This window comes from Aptenodytes forsteri, unplaced genomic scaffold (assembly GCF_000699145.1).
Source record: "Aptenodytes forsteri isolate BGI_AS27 unplaced genomic scaffold, ASM69914v1 Scaffold492, whole genome shotgun sequence".
Lineage (NCBI taxonomy): Eukaryota > Metazoa > Chordata > Aves > Sphenisciformes > Spheniscidae > Aptenodytes > Aptenodytes forsteri.
In genome coordinates, this window is record NW_008794172.1 from 227,387 (window position 1) to 242,447 (window position 15,061).

Sequence of the window (15,061 nt, forward strand, 5' to 3'; positions counted from 1 at the left end):
TTCCTCTCAGAGCTTTCCACAGAGAGGCTAACCCGCTTCCCGCCCTTCCGCCGAGTCGGCTCCTTGCTGGGCAGCCCCGGCCGTTGTTAGCATGCCCGCAGCGGTCAGGCCGGGAGGAGCGGCAGCGCTGGCTCCCGGTGGCGAATCTGCGGCGGAGAACACCCAGGCGGGGGGCGGCCGCGGGAGGCCGTTGGCGCCTCGCGCCCGCGGCCATTTGGCGCCTTTTTCCCCTCAGAGGGAGCGCGCGACCTGAGGCGCTCTGGTGCCGGGGCTGCTCGGGAGGCGTCTGGAAAAACGCTGCAGTGTAGTGTCTGGGCCCGAATAAATCCCATAAAGGCAGGCTATCGCCTGACTTCAAAGTCAGGTGAACAGTCCTGGCAGTGCTGGGGAACCATTTGTCTGTGTAAAGTGTGCAGAGCTGTGCTGAAACGATGGTTTGAGAATGGCATCTCTTTGAAGAGAGGTTGAAGAGGCGCAGGATGTGGCCCTCAGTCTGGTCGTGCTTACTGTGCTGCGAGGAAAGCTGGGAAGATGCCGGTGTGTTGATGAAAGGGCATGCAGAGAAGGCGGCCTAGAGGAAGCGGGTCAGCCTGCAGAGTGGCGTGAAGGAAGGCTGGTCATACGGGCTACGGGAAAGACCCTAGGTTACAAATCTGTGTAGATTATAATGTTGAACTAAATCAGACTGACCGACTCAAACACTTACCACAGAGGATTATGAATTACAGAGTACACTGGGAGCAGTGGAATTGTCTAGAACAATTTCTTGCAAAAATTTGTGAAGGTATCACACACGGAGGTAAAAAGCTTGCAAATATAAGCCATGGTAAACCATGTGGCTCCGAGTGTGAGGAAGATGAAGAATTTCAGACCTCGGCATTCAGCGTAGGAGTCTTTTATACAGTGAAAATTGTTAAAGTGACTGAATTAAAAATGAAAATGTAAAGTTTGGCATTGGAATGCTGTCATATGGCTAATAAGATACATTTCTAGACATCCATAAAGGAGGATTTTGGTGAATCTGGTGAATGTGGCAGCTGAAGGAAAGCCAAACAGTGAATGTTCATGACAAGATAGCGGAAATATCTTTGATTTTTTTGAACGGAAGAAGATAGATGATACCTACCTAACCCAAAAGGATGGTAGAAAGGGAAAAGAAGAAAAACTAACTATATGATACCGGGTTGCTTCAAGTTAGACCCATTTCTTCTTGATGCCTACAGTTTGTCTAGCCCAGTTTGCTTTCATTCTTAAATAAGCACATTTTTATGAACAAATAAGAGAGACAAGAACTCTGCCCTCATCTGCCCACAGTGTGCTCTCTCTGGCCACAATGGAAATTTGTTGACATGCAGCACAATAATCTGTGACTTCGATTTGATAATTAAAAGAATGTAAGAATTGAAGATTCCTCAGTCAGCTAGCCAAATACGCCTCTCTTTAGTCTACAGTTTCACCTGGGCAGAACATTTGTAAAGAAAAGGTGAGAAAATACTTGTTAGGAGATGAAAAATAACTTGTTTTTTCCCTGGTTTTGACCGCTTTATGTGTTCATCTCTAGTTTATTAATAACACGGTTTTGTTGATAGTGTTAAAATGCATTTATAGAATCATAGAATCATAGAATAATTTGGGTTGGAAGGGACCTCTAAAGGTCATCTAGTCCAACCCCCCTGCCGTGGGCAGGGACATCTTCAACTAGATCAGGTTGCTCCGAGCCCCGTCCAACCTGACCTGGAATGTTTCCAGGGATGGGGCATCCACCACCTCTCTGGGCAACCTGTGCCAGTGCTTCACCACCCTATTTAATGTTGATAATGTTAAAATAAATTTAAATTTGTGCAGCTTATTGAAATATTTATTATGGTGTTCAAGTACGTTTACTGATACGCATTTTCCATGCTGATAGTTCTGAATCATTGCACGTGTTTTCAAAGCTGGCAGTGTATTATTTACTTTGTTTTATGTGGTTTTTTTTTTACTTTGCTGTTTGCCTAATTTCCATGTTGTGTTTCCATGATAGTGAAAGACTCTTCCTGTGTACACTTTCTAAGATACTGTATGACATAAGTAGTTTTACTGATTTAATAGGATTGTTTATACTGCATCGTACTAACCAGGGGGCTCTAAATAGTTGGCTCTTATCCAACTGTTTTAATTAGCAACAGTTTCATAAGCTTTGTAATGAGGACACATACTCATTGGAAAGTAGGTTGAGACAATGACGCTCATTTTTACGTTGGACATTTGCAGGTATTAGATGGCAGTAGCTCAGCTGGTCTGAATTTATTCAGCAGCACAGAAGTGAAGAATTCTTTGCCATATTATCAGGCTTCAGTGTTATATTTTTAAATTCAGCTTTAAAGTGACCTAAAATCAGGGTGAGATTTTATTGTGGATACTTATTTTTCCTATGCCCATGTGGAGTTCACACTGACACTGGTGGAAGTTCGAGTAGTTTATGAACAAAAGAGTAAGCTCTTTACATTTGAAGAGATGGAATTTGTGAATAATGCAAAAGATATATATGTACTGTAAGGGGAGAAAACGTAGTTAAAACCAGGATGCACACTTGAACGAGGTCTAGAGTAGCAGCAATTCTTAACGCAGCTAATGAAATCAGTGTCAGGAAGTCCCACAGGAAGAAAATAGCTTTGAACAGGTAAGAGTGGGCTGCCTGCAGAATGTCATGTGTTAACAAAAACAGCTATTAAACTGCAGACTTTTTTTTTTTCTTAGAGCATCAGGTTTCATGATCATAAAACAGTATAACTGGGTTTATGCCAGTTGTTTCAAACTTCAAACAGAAGCTACGTATTTCATGAGCAGTTGAGTCTGGTGTTAAACAATGGTGACTTCTGTGCGTGGAATAAATTTCTCATCACAGGACAGCTCAGGATGTACTTGTGCTGTCATTGGGGTCAGGGAGATGGCTTCAGAAACCGTGAGATTAGGCCATTATATGGATGAAATAACATATATGAATAAGGTCAACATTTTTTTCTAGTTACTTAGTATCCCAGACAATGTTTACTATAGACAGACAGTAATTTTTCTCTTCTAAAGTAATATGGAGGTTGTATTGCAAGGCGAAGTTGGGCATGTGTTCTGTACTATGCTGGACGCAGTTTCTATCACTAGGGAAAAAAAAAATCTAGAGTTACACCAGAGAATTTAATATCCCAAGAAGTACTGTAGGTCAGAGAATAAGCCAAACACCCCCTGGTTAAAGAAAAAAAAATGTGTCTGTGAGTAAGATTATTCCGTTATTGTTTACTGTAGAGATGGCAGTACCTTCTGTGTATTTGTACAGTAATTTTTATATGCCTGTGCAAGCTTTTCCTGCATGAGGAAGTCTGTCTAAGCAGTTTTAAAGGTGTATGTTTTAAGCTAAGTTTCTCTTACATATTTGCTATTTATCTTTGCCTGTCAGCTTATCTTTTAGATTGTAAGCTATGTATGCCAGATGCTGTCTCCTGTTCTTTCTTGTGCATTACTCAGAACAAAGGACTTTAGATCTAGTCAGGGTTACTGGATTTACCAGAAAAAGAGTAATTTTTGTAGCAGGAGGACACTCACCTTACATGTTATGATAAAGATTCTTAGGGAATTTGTGTCTTTCTAATTGTAGAGGAGAGCTTAGAAAACACTTGGTTGCAGTGCTACAGATTTTCTTATCTACAACTTTTATTTTGTATTTCTCTGTTACTTCTTTCCTTTTAAGGTATACACATTAAAACTCACAAAATATGCATGGGCAAACTCAATTTTAATACTTTTTTTATTGTAGTACTATCATTTACTTTGGTAAATTCATATCCCTGTTTAAAGTGCCTTAAAGCAATTAAAACTTAGTTTAAATTCAAGTATTGTAAAATTTACAGAGTATAAGCACAAAAAAAAGCTGCATAGTGAAAATACTAGAGCAGGCTAATACATTCAGGATGCCAAATACTCAAGTATTAATAACACCAGATCAGTATTAAGGTTAATGATAATTAGCCAGCTTCATACAGTAGATACAGAACTGTGGGCAATATGAATGCGTTGTTCTTACCATTAACAAAAGATAGAAGCATAACTTAACACTGAAAGAATTTGTAGTATCAGTTTTTGTAACACATGCCGTAAGTAATTTAAGTGTCAGCATTTGCCTTATTAATCTTTCACATGTTGCTGTGAATCTGGCAAATACGGTATGTGGTTTTTCTAGATTCTGAGCCCCTGCAATCCCAGTGATTTCGGTGAGAGTTTGTGACATCCATGCCTCTTGAAAATCCTCATAAACAATCAGTCTTATCTTAATACAATTTTGTTTGAATTTTTGTTTGAAATTTGTCTCATAATGTTATAAAGAAGTATGTCTGAGTTTGTATTTCTGTTTTTTCTGTGTACTGGTGCACGATCATCTACTGTACTTTGTATTTGCCCATAGCTACTTTGAGTAGTAGTGGGAGATACTTAACGGGTATGGTAGAATTTTACTTTGAATATGTAGCCCTTATTTTGTCCATTTAATTTGAAGCTGTAATAGTTGTACCCTGGCATAATAGTGACTTGTTATGTGTATGAGATCAAGAGCATAACTTACTTATAAGATTTGTCAGAAGAGGAATTTGTTGACAATATTTTAATTCACATTGTTATAGTACACAAAATTAATTAAATACCAGCATTAAAATGGTTGATTGACTCCTTACATTTGAACAAGTAAAGGGTATAATTTTACTTGCTATGGCTAGGAAAGCTGTAGTACAGATATGTGTGGACAAATAAGAGAATGATTGATTTTCAGTGGAAATTACTGCTTCAAAATCAGTGGAATGATATGGCTAAAATATTACTGGTTTGTAACAACAATTCTAAAAACATTTGTATAATTATGTAAGGGAAGGACATTTTTGCTCTGTTGTTGCCTAAAAAAATTAATTTAAAAATCCCAGCCACTTTTAAAAGAAAATTCTTTGTTAATAGTTTATGTATATTAAGAGCATCTTTGTATGTAATTTTTCCTGTTAGAAAGTGTTATTTTAAAATATTTCAAGAAGTATGACAGTTGTGATACAAATTATTACAAGGATTCATCAGTCATTGTGTGTATGCAATATTGAATAATTAAGAGAATGAAATACGCAGTTCTCATTTCCAGAAAGAGAAAACGAGTTCTCTTTTACAAAGGCAGAATGTGTCAAAGTATAAAGTTACAGTTTAATTTTTGTAATATTTGGTGAAATTCTACAAAACAACAACAATAATGAGAAAATTAAAGGGCTGCACCCAGAGTATAAAACTAGTAGAAGTTAGGTTTCTTGGAATCTTAACTCCCTTGGTCGTCTCCCTTTCTTTTAAAAGAGACTTGTATGTTTTTATTGTATTAATCAAAGTACTTAGTAAGATTTTGTAGTTGTAGCAAGATAGCAGGCCGTGTAAGTCCATCTACTTATTTCCAGAGCCCATTGGAGGTGAACTTTGGGTTAATTTGCTGTAGGTTAAGGTTTGATAGAAGGAATACTGCAAGATCTCCTCATTACCAGCCTGACTTCAATGTCAGGAAGAGTTTTCTTTTTAGTGTGTAAACATCCTTCGTCTGTTGCTGCTAGGTGGAGATCAAAGCGCAATGAAACTGATTTTTTCCTTAAGCGAGGGTTGTCCTTAAAGAAAGAACCTTCCCATTCTTTAATGACTTCATCCACTTTTTCTGTCCTGAAACAATAAAGCAAATGTATTTATGATCCTTTAGGCAATATGAATTATCTGTCTTCAGGACTGCTTTTAAAATGTAGAGAGAAATTGCATAATAAAGTGTCAAGTTATTTTAGATGGGTACTGAGACACTAGAATTTTTCTTTTTTTTTCACAGGTTCATTCTCCAGAAAAGCTAAATAAAGGGTGAGGGTTCATCATGTTCTTGTTTTTGTACTTTTAAGTAGACATGGATACAAAACCACTGATCCAAACACATCAGGCAGTTTGTTTCCAAGGAGAAAGTTTGGAATCCGAGCTCAAAAACTTTGCAAGAAACCTCCATACTATAGCGGGCAGGACAGAATTCCTGCATCTGAAAGCCTTCAAAATAGGGAGGAGAAAAATCTAGTTCAGATCCAAACCTCAGAATGTAGATCTACTTTAAATTAAAAAAGAAAAAAGGGCAGAAGTAAAATATGGAGAATTGAAAACCCAGCTGATGCAATAAAGTTTAGGCACCCAAATCCTATGGATTTAATCCTCTAAGTATGTGTCAGGATCCAGATCTAAAAGTCTGACTCTGGGGGCCTTACTCAGGTAGAGTAAACTGTAGCCAGCCGAGTAGCCCCGTGCAAATCTGACTGACTGTGTAAGATGAACCAAGCTCAGGTATGAAAACAAGCTTCAGGTATGGAGTGTGTATGGTGGACCACATGATGGCATTAATTTTTAATCCAAATTTCTACATGTTTTCAACAGCTGATTACAGTTAAGTATTAGTGACATTGTACACTACAGTCTGTTTTAAATGTAATGTTAAATGCTAGTCTACAAAAGAGCTTAAAGAGCAGCAGGAAAAAAAAATGAGGCAATCCAATACTATTAAAGTAATTTAAGGTGAATAATACATACTAACAGACTTTCACATGCCCACTTAGGAGCCAAGCTCTCTGTTCCCTGTTTGGTAATTGGTGAAACGTAGGAGTTTCCAAATAGCAAGTTAGAGCAGCCAAGCCTGAATTTATCTGCATAAATATGCCCCAGAGGGACTTCACAAACATGGTATGGGCTCTTTTGCTTTCAACCTTAACTAGATGAATTATTCATAGTTTCATTCTTAACAGAAATAGAAATTACAAATCAAAAGCATCATCATGCTATTGTTAGCTTATGAAGTAAATGCTGATAAAAAGAACTTTAAAATTTAATGTATTGTTAAAACATGCCATTCAATATACCTTCAAGAACTATCACTTATTCTGGAGTGTCTTGGCTGTATGGGCATGATATAACAGATACTAAATAAAAGAAAACTCAAAGCTACTGAAACATAATGCCCACCATTTACTTTCAACTGTTATTTTGTTAAATTCATGTTTATCTTACTGTACAGTGCCATGAGCTTCAGCGCTTTCCTTCATAATATTTCCATCTAGGATTGCTTGTTTTGTCATCAGTTCCACTTTCTCAGTTTCATGCTTCTTTACACCATCTGTAAAAGAAAATACAGATATACTAGGCGTGCAGAAGAGTAAGGTCAGGACACAGGACCTAGAAGTGTTTTTCCTCCTGCTGCACTGGAAGAAGATCCTTTTGTAATATCCAGTAATTTGTCAGTAGTTAGGAACCTCATTTAGAGCCATAATCCCCTAAGGGGAAAGTGTTGAAAAACTTGCCTGAAGGCAGTGTAAAGGCAATCTTGCTAGTGGTAGGCTTTTTGTCATCCTTCTGGTCAGGTATAGAGCATTGAAACCTGCAAAAATAAAAATTATTATAATCTAATCATATTGAATTACTTTAATCCAAAACTTGTCTTATGAACAGCTATGAAAAATTAAAAAATATAAGAAGCATGAGAAGTTCTGTTTGATTGTAGTAACTATTTGTTAGGATTTCTCATTCTGAGTATAGAACTGAAGAAAGTTACTGAAAATACCTGTGCAATTTCATCATTATTTTCAGACAGTTTTTAGTCAGTTTGTTGTGTGCCAGGAAGAGTTACTTAATTTTATTAATACTGAATTGTGTGTATTTTCACAGAGTTAAAAGCATTAAATCTGAAACTGACTCCCCTGTCTGGAATCTTCTTAGGCAAACGTGTGAGGTTCCTGGACTGAAACTCTCCATTGTCTGTAGAAAGGACTGAGGGAGGCAATGTTCCACTGAAAGATTTCAGCATCACAGGCCTGGTTTTGTGAAGATACCAGTGCTGAGTGCAAGATGTGATGTTTTGCCTTTTCCTTCTCCTCCTTGTTTACATTTGTGTAGCTGCCTCTCTCATGTTTGCGTTTCACAATACTGGTGTTTGTGTAGCAGGGAAAGGGCAGACATGAAGAGTTACAACCAAAGCAAAATGTCACTAGAAGGCATGTTCTTAAAGAGCATCCTAATGCGTAGACCCTCCCAAATGTGTGCCTTAACACACTTTGAATGATACTGAGTAGTGTGAAGTCCACATGCAAATGGCCATCTGTCAAGTGATGAGATGTGAACTCGTCTCTCAGAACTTCACGCGTGTGGACTTGCTTCATCGATGGTCTGAGACAGAGCCCACGTCATGCAGCTAATGGGATACAAAGTCTACATCAACATGCAGTGCCTCGAGCGAGGATGCAGTAAGCGTGCTATTATCTGCAATGCATTGTGGAGATACTCAGCTCCAGAAAGTGCGGAATCAGTGAAGTTAAGTTACAGTGAAACCATTTCTAAGGATTCTATACTATAATTTTTTAATGATTCATTCATGTATTTACAATTCTGATGATTATTTCAATGAGAAGTTCTGAAATGGAAGATAAATTTGAGTACTTTTTCTCTAATTGACAAGTACCTGTTCTCTTCTTGCTCAAGCAGACTGCGATATGTTGCTATCTCCTCCTCCAGTTTCATCCTCGTGTTCAGGAGAATTTCATGCTCTTGGAGCTGTTTCTCAATACCTCTTCTCACTTCCAGTAGCTCTTTCTCTAAGCATTCAATCTCAGCTTCTAAATTTTGTAGTTGCATGTGGTACTGCTGCTCTGTGTCACGCAATGAACGTTCCAAACCCTTTTCCTGTGAAATTTAACTCATATTTTAAGATTTGGAAAGTATATGTGTAAAGATGTTATATGTACTTTTCATTAGCAATCTGTGTATTTTTACATCAGTTCTTTTAAGAATATTCTTTAGGAGCAGGAGTAAAGCTTTCAAGATAATCATAGAATCATAGAATAGTTTGGGTTGGAAGGGGCTTCTAAAGCTCATCTAGTCCAACCCCCCTGCCGTGGGCAGGGACATCTTCAACTAGATCAGGTTGCTCAGAGCCCCGTCCAACCTGACCTGGAATGTTTCCAGGGATGGGGCATCCACCACCTCTCTGGGCAACTGTGCCAGTGCTTCACCACCCTCAGCGTAAAAAATTTCTTCCTTATATCTAGTCTATATCTACCCAACTAACTCTGACTTCAACTTCCAATTCTTCCTACAGATTCCTGATGATCTCAAAGTCTACTCTTCCCTTCTTCTTCTTGGTCCCCAATTCAGCAATGCACCCTCCAGTCCTCTATAAACAAAGCTCTACTTTTTGAATCCTGGTATCCAGCTCCTCATTAAGAACAATGCCATTGTCTCTTGCAGGCATATCGTGCCTCCTGGTGTACAATGTGAGGAAAGAGTAATTTCCTCACATTCCAAAACTAGTTTTGACAAGAGAATGGGCGCTCCTAACAAAACCCAAGTGAGATCCATGGAGTACTAATAGAAAGAGAGGAAGCCAACATTTCACTTCAGCAAAAAAAAACCCCTCTTCATGTTAAAAAAACCAAACTGCAGGAGATATAAACTTAGAATTCATTCTGCCATACTTTTTTATATATATACTTTATATATGTCTTTATACTTTTTTTATATATAATACTTCTGCTGAGAAATTTTCCAGTAAAATCTTTAATAATTTAATATAGGATAAAAAAATGTAGCCTTCTGTTGTACCAGCAATCCACTGCCATTGATTTTACAGATCTCTGATTTTATCTCTGTGGTTAAAGCGATATCCAGCTCAGTACTGTATGAAAACCAAGTGGTCTGCGTGCTCTTGTGGCCTATCTATATTACTGAATTCAGTAAATTGCTGACATAGTTTATCGTGAATGACCTGATAAATTTGGTCCACACATTCAAAAAAGTTATAAACCTGATGTGAATTGATTAGGCAGAATGACCGGGAACCTGATGAGGTAGTATCATGCAAATATATGTTTGGCAGGTGTGAAAACATGAGAACACGTGTATATTGAATGGCAGATCCTGAATCAAAACATACTATACTCTTAAACGTGAGCAAATGACTGGGTTGTTGCTTGTTGGTTAGTACTTTGTGTGACAAGCTGAAAGTCCACCGCAAAGCTATGCATTTCTGTGTGTGTTGTATTTCCGCTGTATAGTGGATGTGATTGTTACATAAACTGAATTGTGGAATATTTTACATCAAGAGAAAGGTTTATTTTTTCCAGGAGATTTCAAGTTTCATTTTATGATGCTTACCACAGCGTGGAGAGATTCAATTTCGATCTGCATATGGTGCCACTGCCGTCTTGCTTCACAGAGTTCTGCTCTCGCTGCCTTTAATGCTTCTGCATCTTTGTCCATTCTTTTAATTGTAGCTTCCTCTAGCTACAGGGGATGTAAAAAAGATAAGAATATTTTAAAAATAGTCAAATAATGAAAATAAAATAGACACACAAAAATCTCTACTTGGAATTTTTTGAGAGTCATAAATTTCTTAAAGCTAACAGTGATGAGTTAATATTTTATGTACCGTGTAGACAGGAAACCCTTATCCTGCTGTGTTTGACGGAAGTAGTTGGCTGCATCTTTATCCCTAACATATTTGTTGTAGAGGAATTCCCATACAAATTAACCAGTTGTATTTAGACCTTATTCACCTCTGGAGTAAATGGGCTTAACTTCATGGAAATTAGAGGAATTGCAGTCAGTTCAAGCTTCCAGGTTTGAATAAGGTTCTTTGTTTTTAATGTATTTTTCATTTCTAAGAACAGCTTTATAGAGAGGGAGCGCTTTTGAGCAGTTGCATGAATATAGCACAGTTGACAATTGCTGTAATTATGTTTTTGCCTGATCTAGTCATTGACCAGATTTCAGATTGTCATTTGAGAGCAAGTACCTGCATTCATTTAAATATGAATAGCAACTTTATCCAAATCTACAACTTTGCCTTGTCTTCTAAGGACAGGTTATTTAAGATTTACCTGTCACAGGAAGGAAAAAATTGGCGTGTTCTCTGACTATATGCTGTCACCCATGTTAAATGTGACAATTCAGAAGTGAAGTGCCTGTTCTAAGCTTAATCCTGATCCAAAATATTATTTGAGATAATTTGCCATTCTTAAGGCTGAAGCTTATTCTTAGAAAAAAAGTAAACAGTCAAACAAGCACTGTATTGTGTTAGCAAGAAAATGTGGTTTTTCGCTTTTTTTTAATCCTATTAAAAGTAGATTTTTTTAAGCCAAGCCTGAGCATGTGTGGGGTCATTTTAGATTTGGGCTCATCTTTGATTTAGAGAATACGTTAACGCATTTAACTCCCAGAATGATTGTTTTGCTTATGAAAGTTATTTTTCCTTTATGATTCTGAGTTTTACTGCAAGTGGTGAAGATGCCATAAGCACTTGAAACAATAGATACTCTTTTGCATATTTTACTACTTTATGTAGGTTCTTATGATGCCATCAACTCTAAGGAAAGAAACTCTTTAATTCAGGTCTTAAGAAGCAAGTAAAATAAGTTTCTTTTTTTCCCCCATAACATACTGACCTATTGTAATTTTACCATGCCATCGTTTTGGTGAAAAATCTAGGTTTGGCTAATCCACAAGCAAACACTCAATATTCTTTGTTATCCTTTTTTGCCTGGGTACTGCAGAATTTATGTGACAAGATTGTATCAGTACACATTGGCTGCTTTGTGCCAAACACAGATATAAACTTGGCTTAACTGTCTAGTTTATAGCTGATGTGTGTCATTGGATTACTGTGTAGATCAACCAGATTGCAGCAGTAGTCTGGCCTGTGGTTAAAAAAAACCTCCAGAATTTCTGCAATACCTAAGAAGTACAACAGAGTGACATAATACCTAATTTTCACCCTGAGTTTCTTGACGTTTGATGGCTGAAAATTGTTTTGCCATTTTATTTCAAAGTTCAGTTGGGTTTTAGAGATGTTTTGTATGTAAATCTGTAATAGTAGCATTGTAATCAATCTGTATGAAAGAACAAATTATATTTGCTGAAGAGTATGACACAGTTTTACTGTGAACAGTATAAAATAGTTCCTGAAAAGGTACAGTTTTCTTTAATACAGGTGCTAAAAATGGTAAAGCTTTCTGTATATAAATGGATTCTTTACATTGCCTTAGATTTTCAAGATTCTCTTTTCCTCTGGGATAACTAAATGGAGCTAGAGGTTACCATGTTACAGCATATGTCATCATTTTTTAAATCACAACAATATCACTGTTGCAGGTACAGAAAAACATCCAGATGAATTACACAGCATTCGTTTAGTGTGAATTTCATACCCTAAACAAAATCTGTTTCCGTATCTTCTAGTTCACATCTTACTGCAGTAAAATCAAAATCCCTTCCCCAATAATACGCTGCATTGAAAAGGAAATACTGTACCTCATAGAGGCTGAGGGAGGAATTGTATAGACAGGGATTGTCTCCTTACTCTGGAAGGTGTATGTCTGTATGAAGTCATTACCTGGGTCCTTGCTGAGATGATGGTCTTTATCTGATTTCTGGTGATGAGCGTTTCATACTTTGCCCTGATCTCATTGAGGAGCTGGGACAGTTCCATTCTCCTCCCATCCTCCACCTTGGCTAACCGAACCTTATTGATAGGATGAGCCGGCTGCTGCAGAGCCTTCACTGCCTGCAGCGAGAGGAGAGAGAAAGTACAGGCAGATTTTAAAGCTGCAGAGCTTAATTTTTGAGGAAGCACTGGAAGGTCAAAGGCTTCCAATCGTTTCTAAAAGCAAGTTTAATAAAGCAAAGATCTGTCACTTTTGCAGAGTTTAAAATAATGATTCCTAAATTATGTGCTGAAATGAATATATACGATGTCTTTATGTTTTTCTTACACGATAACTGTGGTTTTTTATAACCTCAAAAATGTGTGGTTAAGAGATACAAAGCAAAGGACAAAATTACAGCTGCACAGCATGAGAGGGCAATCGCAGAGGAGAAGGGAAGGGAACAACTTTCCAGCAGTACACCTGTATTGGTGGCAGTGCTGCTGGAATGTGCCTTCACCAGGCAGTTGGGCAGCACTGGAGCAGGTTATTTAGGGATGTTACAGAATTTCCATCCTTGAAGGTTTTTAAGACTCAGTGAGGCGAAGCCTCAGGTGGCTGACCTGATCTACTGTTGAGGACTGTCCCATTTTGAAAAAGATCTGGGCTCCTGGACATCCTCTCACCCAACATTTCAGTGGTTTTATGGGCAGGAACACAAAAAGAGGGAGAGAAACCAGCCCTACTAGTGGTAAAGAATGCTTGTGCACCTTGTGGCAAGGGGTTTGGCTCCTCTTCTGCAGAGTGCAAAGTTCTGGTGAATTAACGCTTCAAACATAGCTAACTGCTGTCAGAAGAAGTGTCTGGTTTGTCTCTGAAGGTGTTTACAGTACCTCTGCTGTGTGTCAGTGTGTTCAGTTCACAGAATATGCAGATTATGTAAGATTCTTACACCTTTCCTGACAGCTACCAGGGAGGTAGAAAGTTTAGGTTGTTTGCTGTGCTGTGTTTTCTGCAAATAACTCTTCATTTCCTGGCTCACTGTAGCTACTGTATGATCCCAATGATCTTGTCTGCTAAGAACGGCTCTTACCTATTTTTCAAAGTTTTTTCAGTAATGCACAATACCAGTTATTTAGTATAAAAAGAACAGATTTCAGTAAAAAATAAAAATTCACTAGATAGAATGCATTTTTAGGCTCCAAATCAGTAAAATGAGGAAAAAAAGCAGTAAACTTTTACAAGACACTTGTCTTTTTAGAAGTCAAAGTATTATACCACTTAAAAGTCTCCTTGTGTGCATAAGGCTTCCTTGTTCTTGGCTCTGTCCGCTGGCACATGTAAAAGGCTCCTGTGTTCTGATTTTTTCTTAGCTGGCTGTTTTTCAGCTGACCTGGACTGAGATGAGAATGTTTTGTTGTCCACTATCTTTTCTACAAGTGTCTTAATTATCCTGGTTTTATGTAGTTCTAAAACCAAAATATTGACAATGTTTTTCACTGATGGTATGAGAACAGTCACATAATAAAAACATTAGGAATCCATCAAACAAACATATGATTCTATACCTTAGGACAGTATAAATGTTAATAGGAAGAGCCTATGTATTTAAGCAAATAAGAATTTGAAATGTAATTTAAAATCTTCCTTTTTCTTTGCATTGCAATACCGATTGTTTACAGTTTGCTTTCAGTTCTCTGGGACCCAGAATGTCTTCTGTTTACATCAGGCAAAGTCAAGGCTGTCTAGCATCCAGAAATTAATCCAGAAATATGTGTTTGAAGTACAATATAGAGGTCTGCAGAGATATTGGATTTGGTCCCACAAACTGAACTTTATGCATCAACAAGCATCTATGGATGAATCTTCACATTACCAGTAGCTAAACATTCGCCAGTTGATACCATTTTTAAAAGCTTTTAAAAAAGAAATTAGCACTTATGCTTTCTTTTTCCATCTATTTTTCAGGTGTAAAGGGAACATCTGGCTACGAGATCCCTGAAGGCTAAAGGTAGGTAGGTGTAAGCAATTCAATCTTTACTAGGATTTACATAATTTTGCATTCTAGCTACTTTCAATGTTCATATTTTATTACAGTTGTTGGATTTTAGTTAACTTTATAGTTCAGATACTGTGCAACAATTATTTGGATTCTGTGATACAGTATAATAATGCTATAGTGATTGCAAACTGCTTTGGTTTACCATTGTTGCTTTCCCACAAGACAATAGCTAGAGTGGTTTCTAGATTTTACATACATCAAAGCTGCACCCTAGGCAATTCTAAGTCATCTTTTAGATCATAATGTTAAATTCAGGATTAATGTGTGTGTAGAATCATAGAATCATAGAATAGTTTGGGTTGGAAGGGACCTCTAAAGCTCGTCTAGTCCAACCCCCGTGCAGGGACATCTTCCATCTTCAACTAGATCAGGTTGCTCAGAGCCCCGTCCAACCTGACCTGGAATGTTTCCAGGGATGGGGCATCCACCACCTCTCTGGGCAACTGTGCCAGTGTTTCACCACCCTCAGCATAAAAAATTTCTTCCTTATATCTAGTCTAAATCTACCCCCCTTTAGTTTAAAGCC

General features: G+C 37.7%; 1 protein-coding gene across 1 annotated transcript; it reads right to left on the minus strand.

Annotated features, from left to right (window-relative positions):
- Positions 1–5,489: 5,489 nt before the first annotated feature.
- Positions 5,490–12,538, minus strand: KRT222 (keratin 222). Its single transcript, XM_009282453.1, has 6 exons — positions 12,443–12,538; positions 10,207–10,335; positions 8,516–8,736; positions 7,362–7,438; positions 7,072–7,177; positions 5,490–5,703 (listed from the first exon to the last, which is right to left on the minus strand). The coding sequence occupies exons 1-6, from the start codon at positions 12,536–12,538 to the stop codon at positions 5,490–5,492; spliced, it is 843 nt and encodes a 280-aa protein (XP_009280728.1).
- Between the last annotated feature and the right edge of the window lie 2,523 nt (positions 12,539–15,061).

Coding starts and splice junctions, on each gene's coding strand:
- KRT222 (XM_009282453.1), bottom strand. CDS start 12,538: ATGGAACTGTCCCAGCTCCTCAATGAGATCAGGGCAAAGTATGAAACG. Junction 10,336..12,442: donor TCATCTCAGCAAGGACCCAG/GTAATGACTTCA, acceptor CATCCCCTGTAG/CTAGAGGAAGCTACAATTAA. Junction 7,439..8,515: donor CTTGAGCAAGAAGAGAACAG/GTACTTGTCAAT, acceptor TTATTTTTGCAG/GTTTCAATGCTCTATACCTG.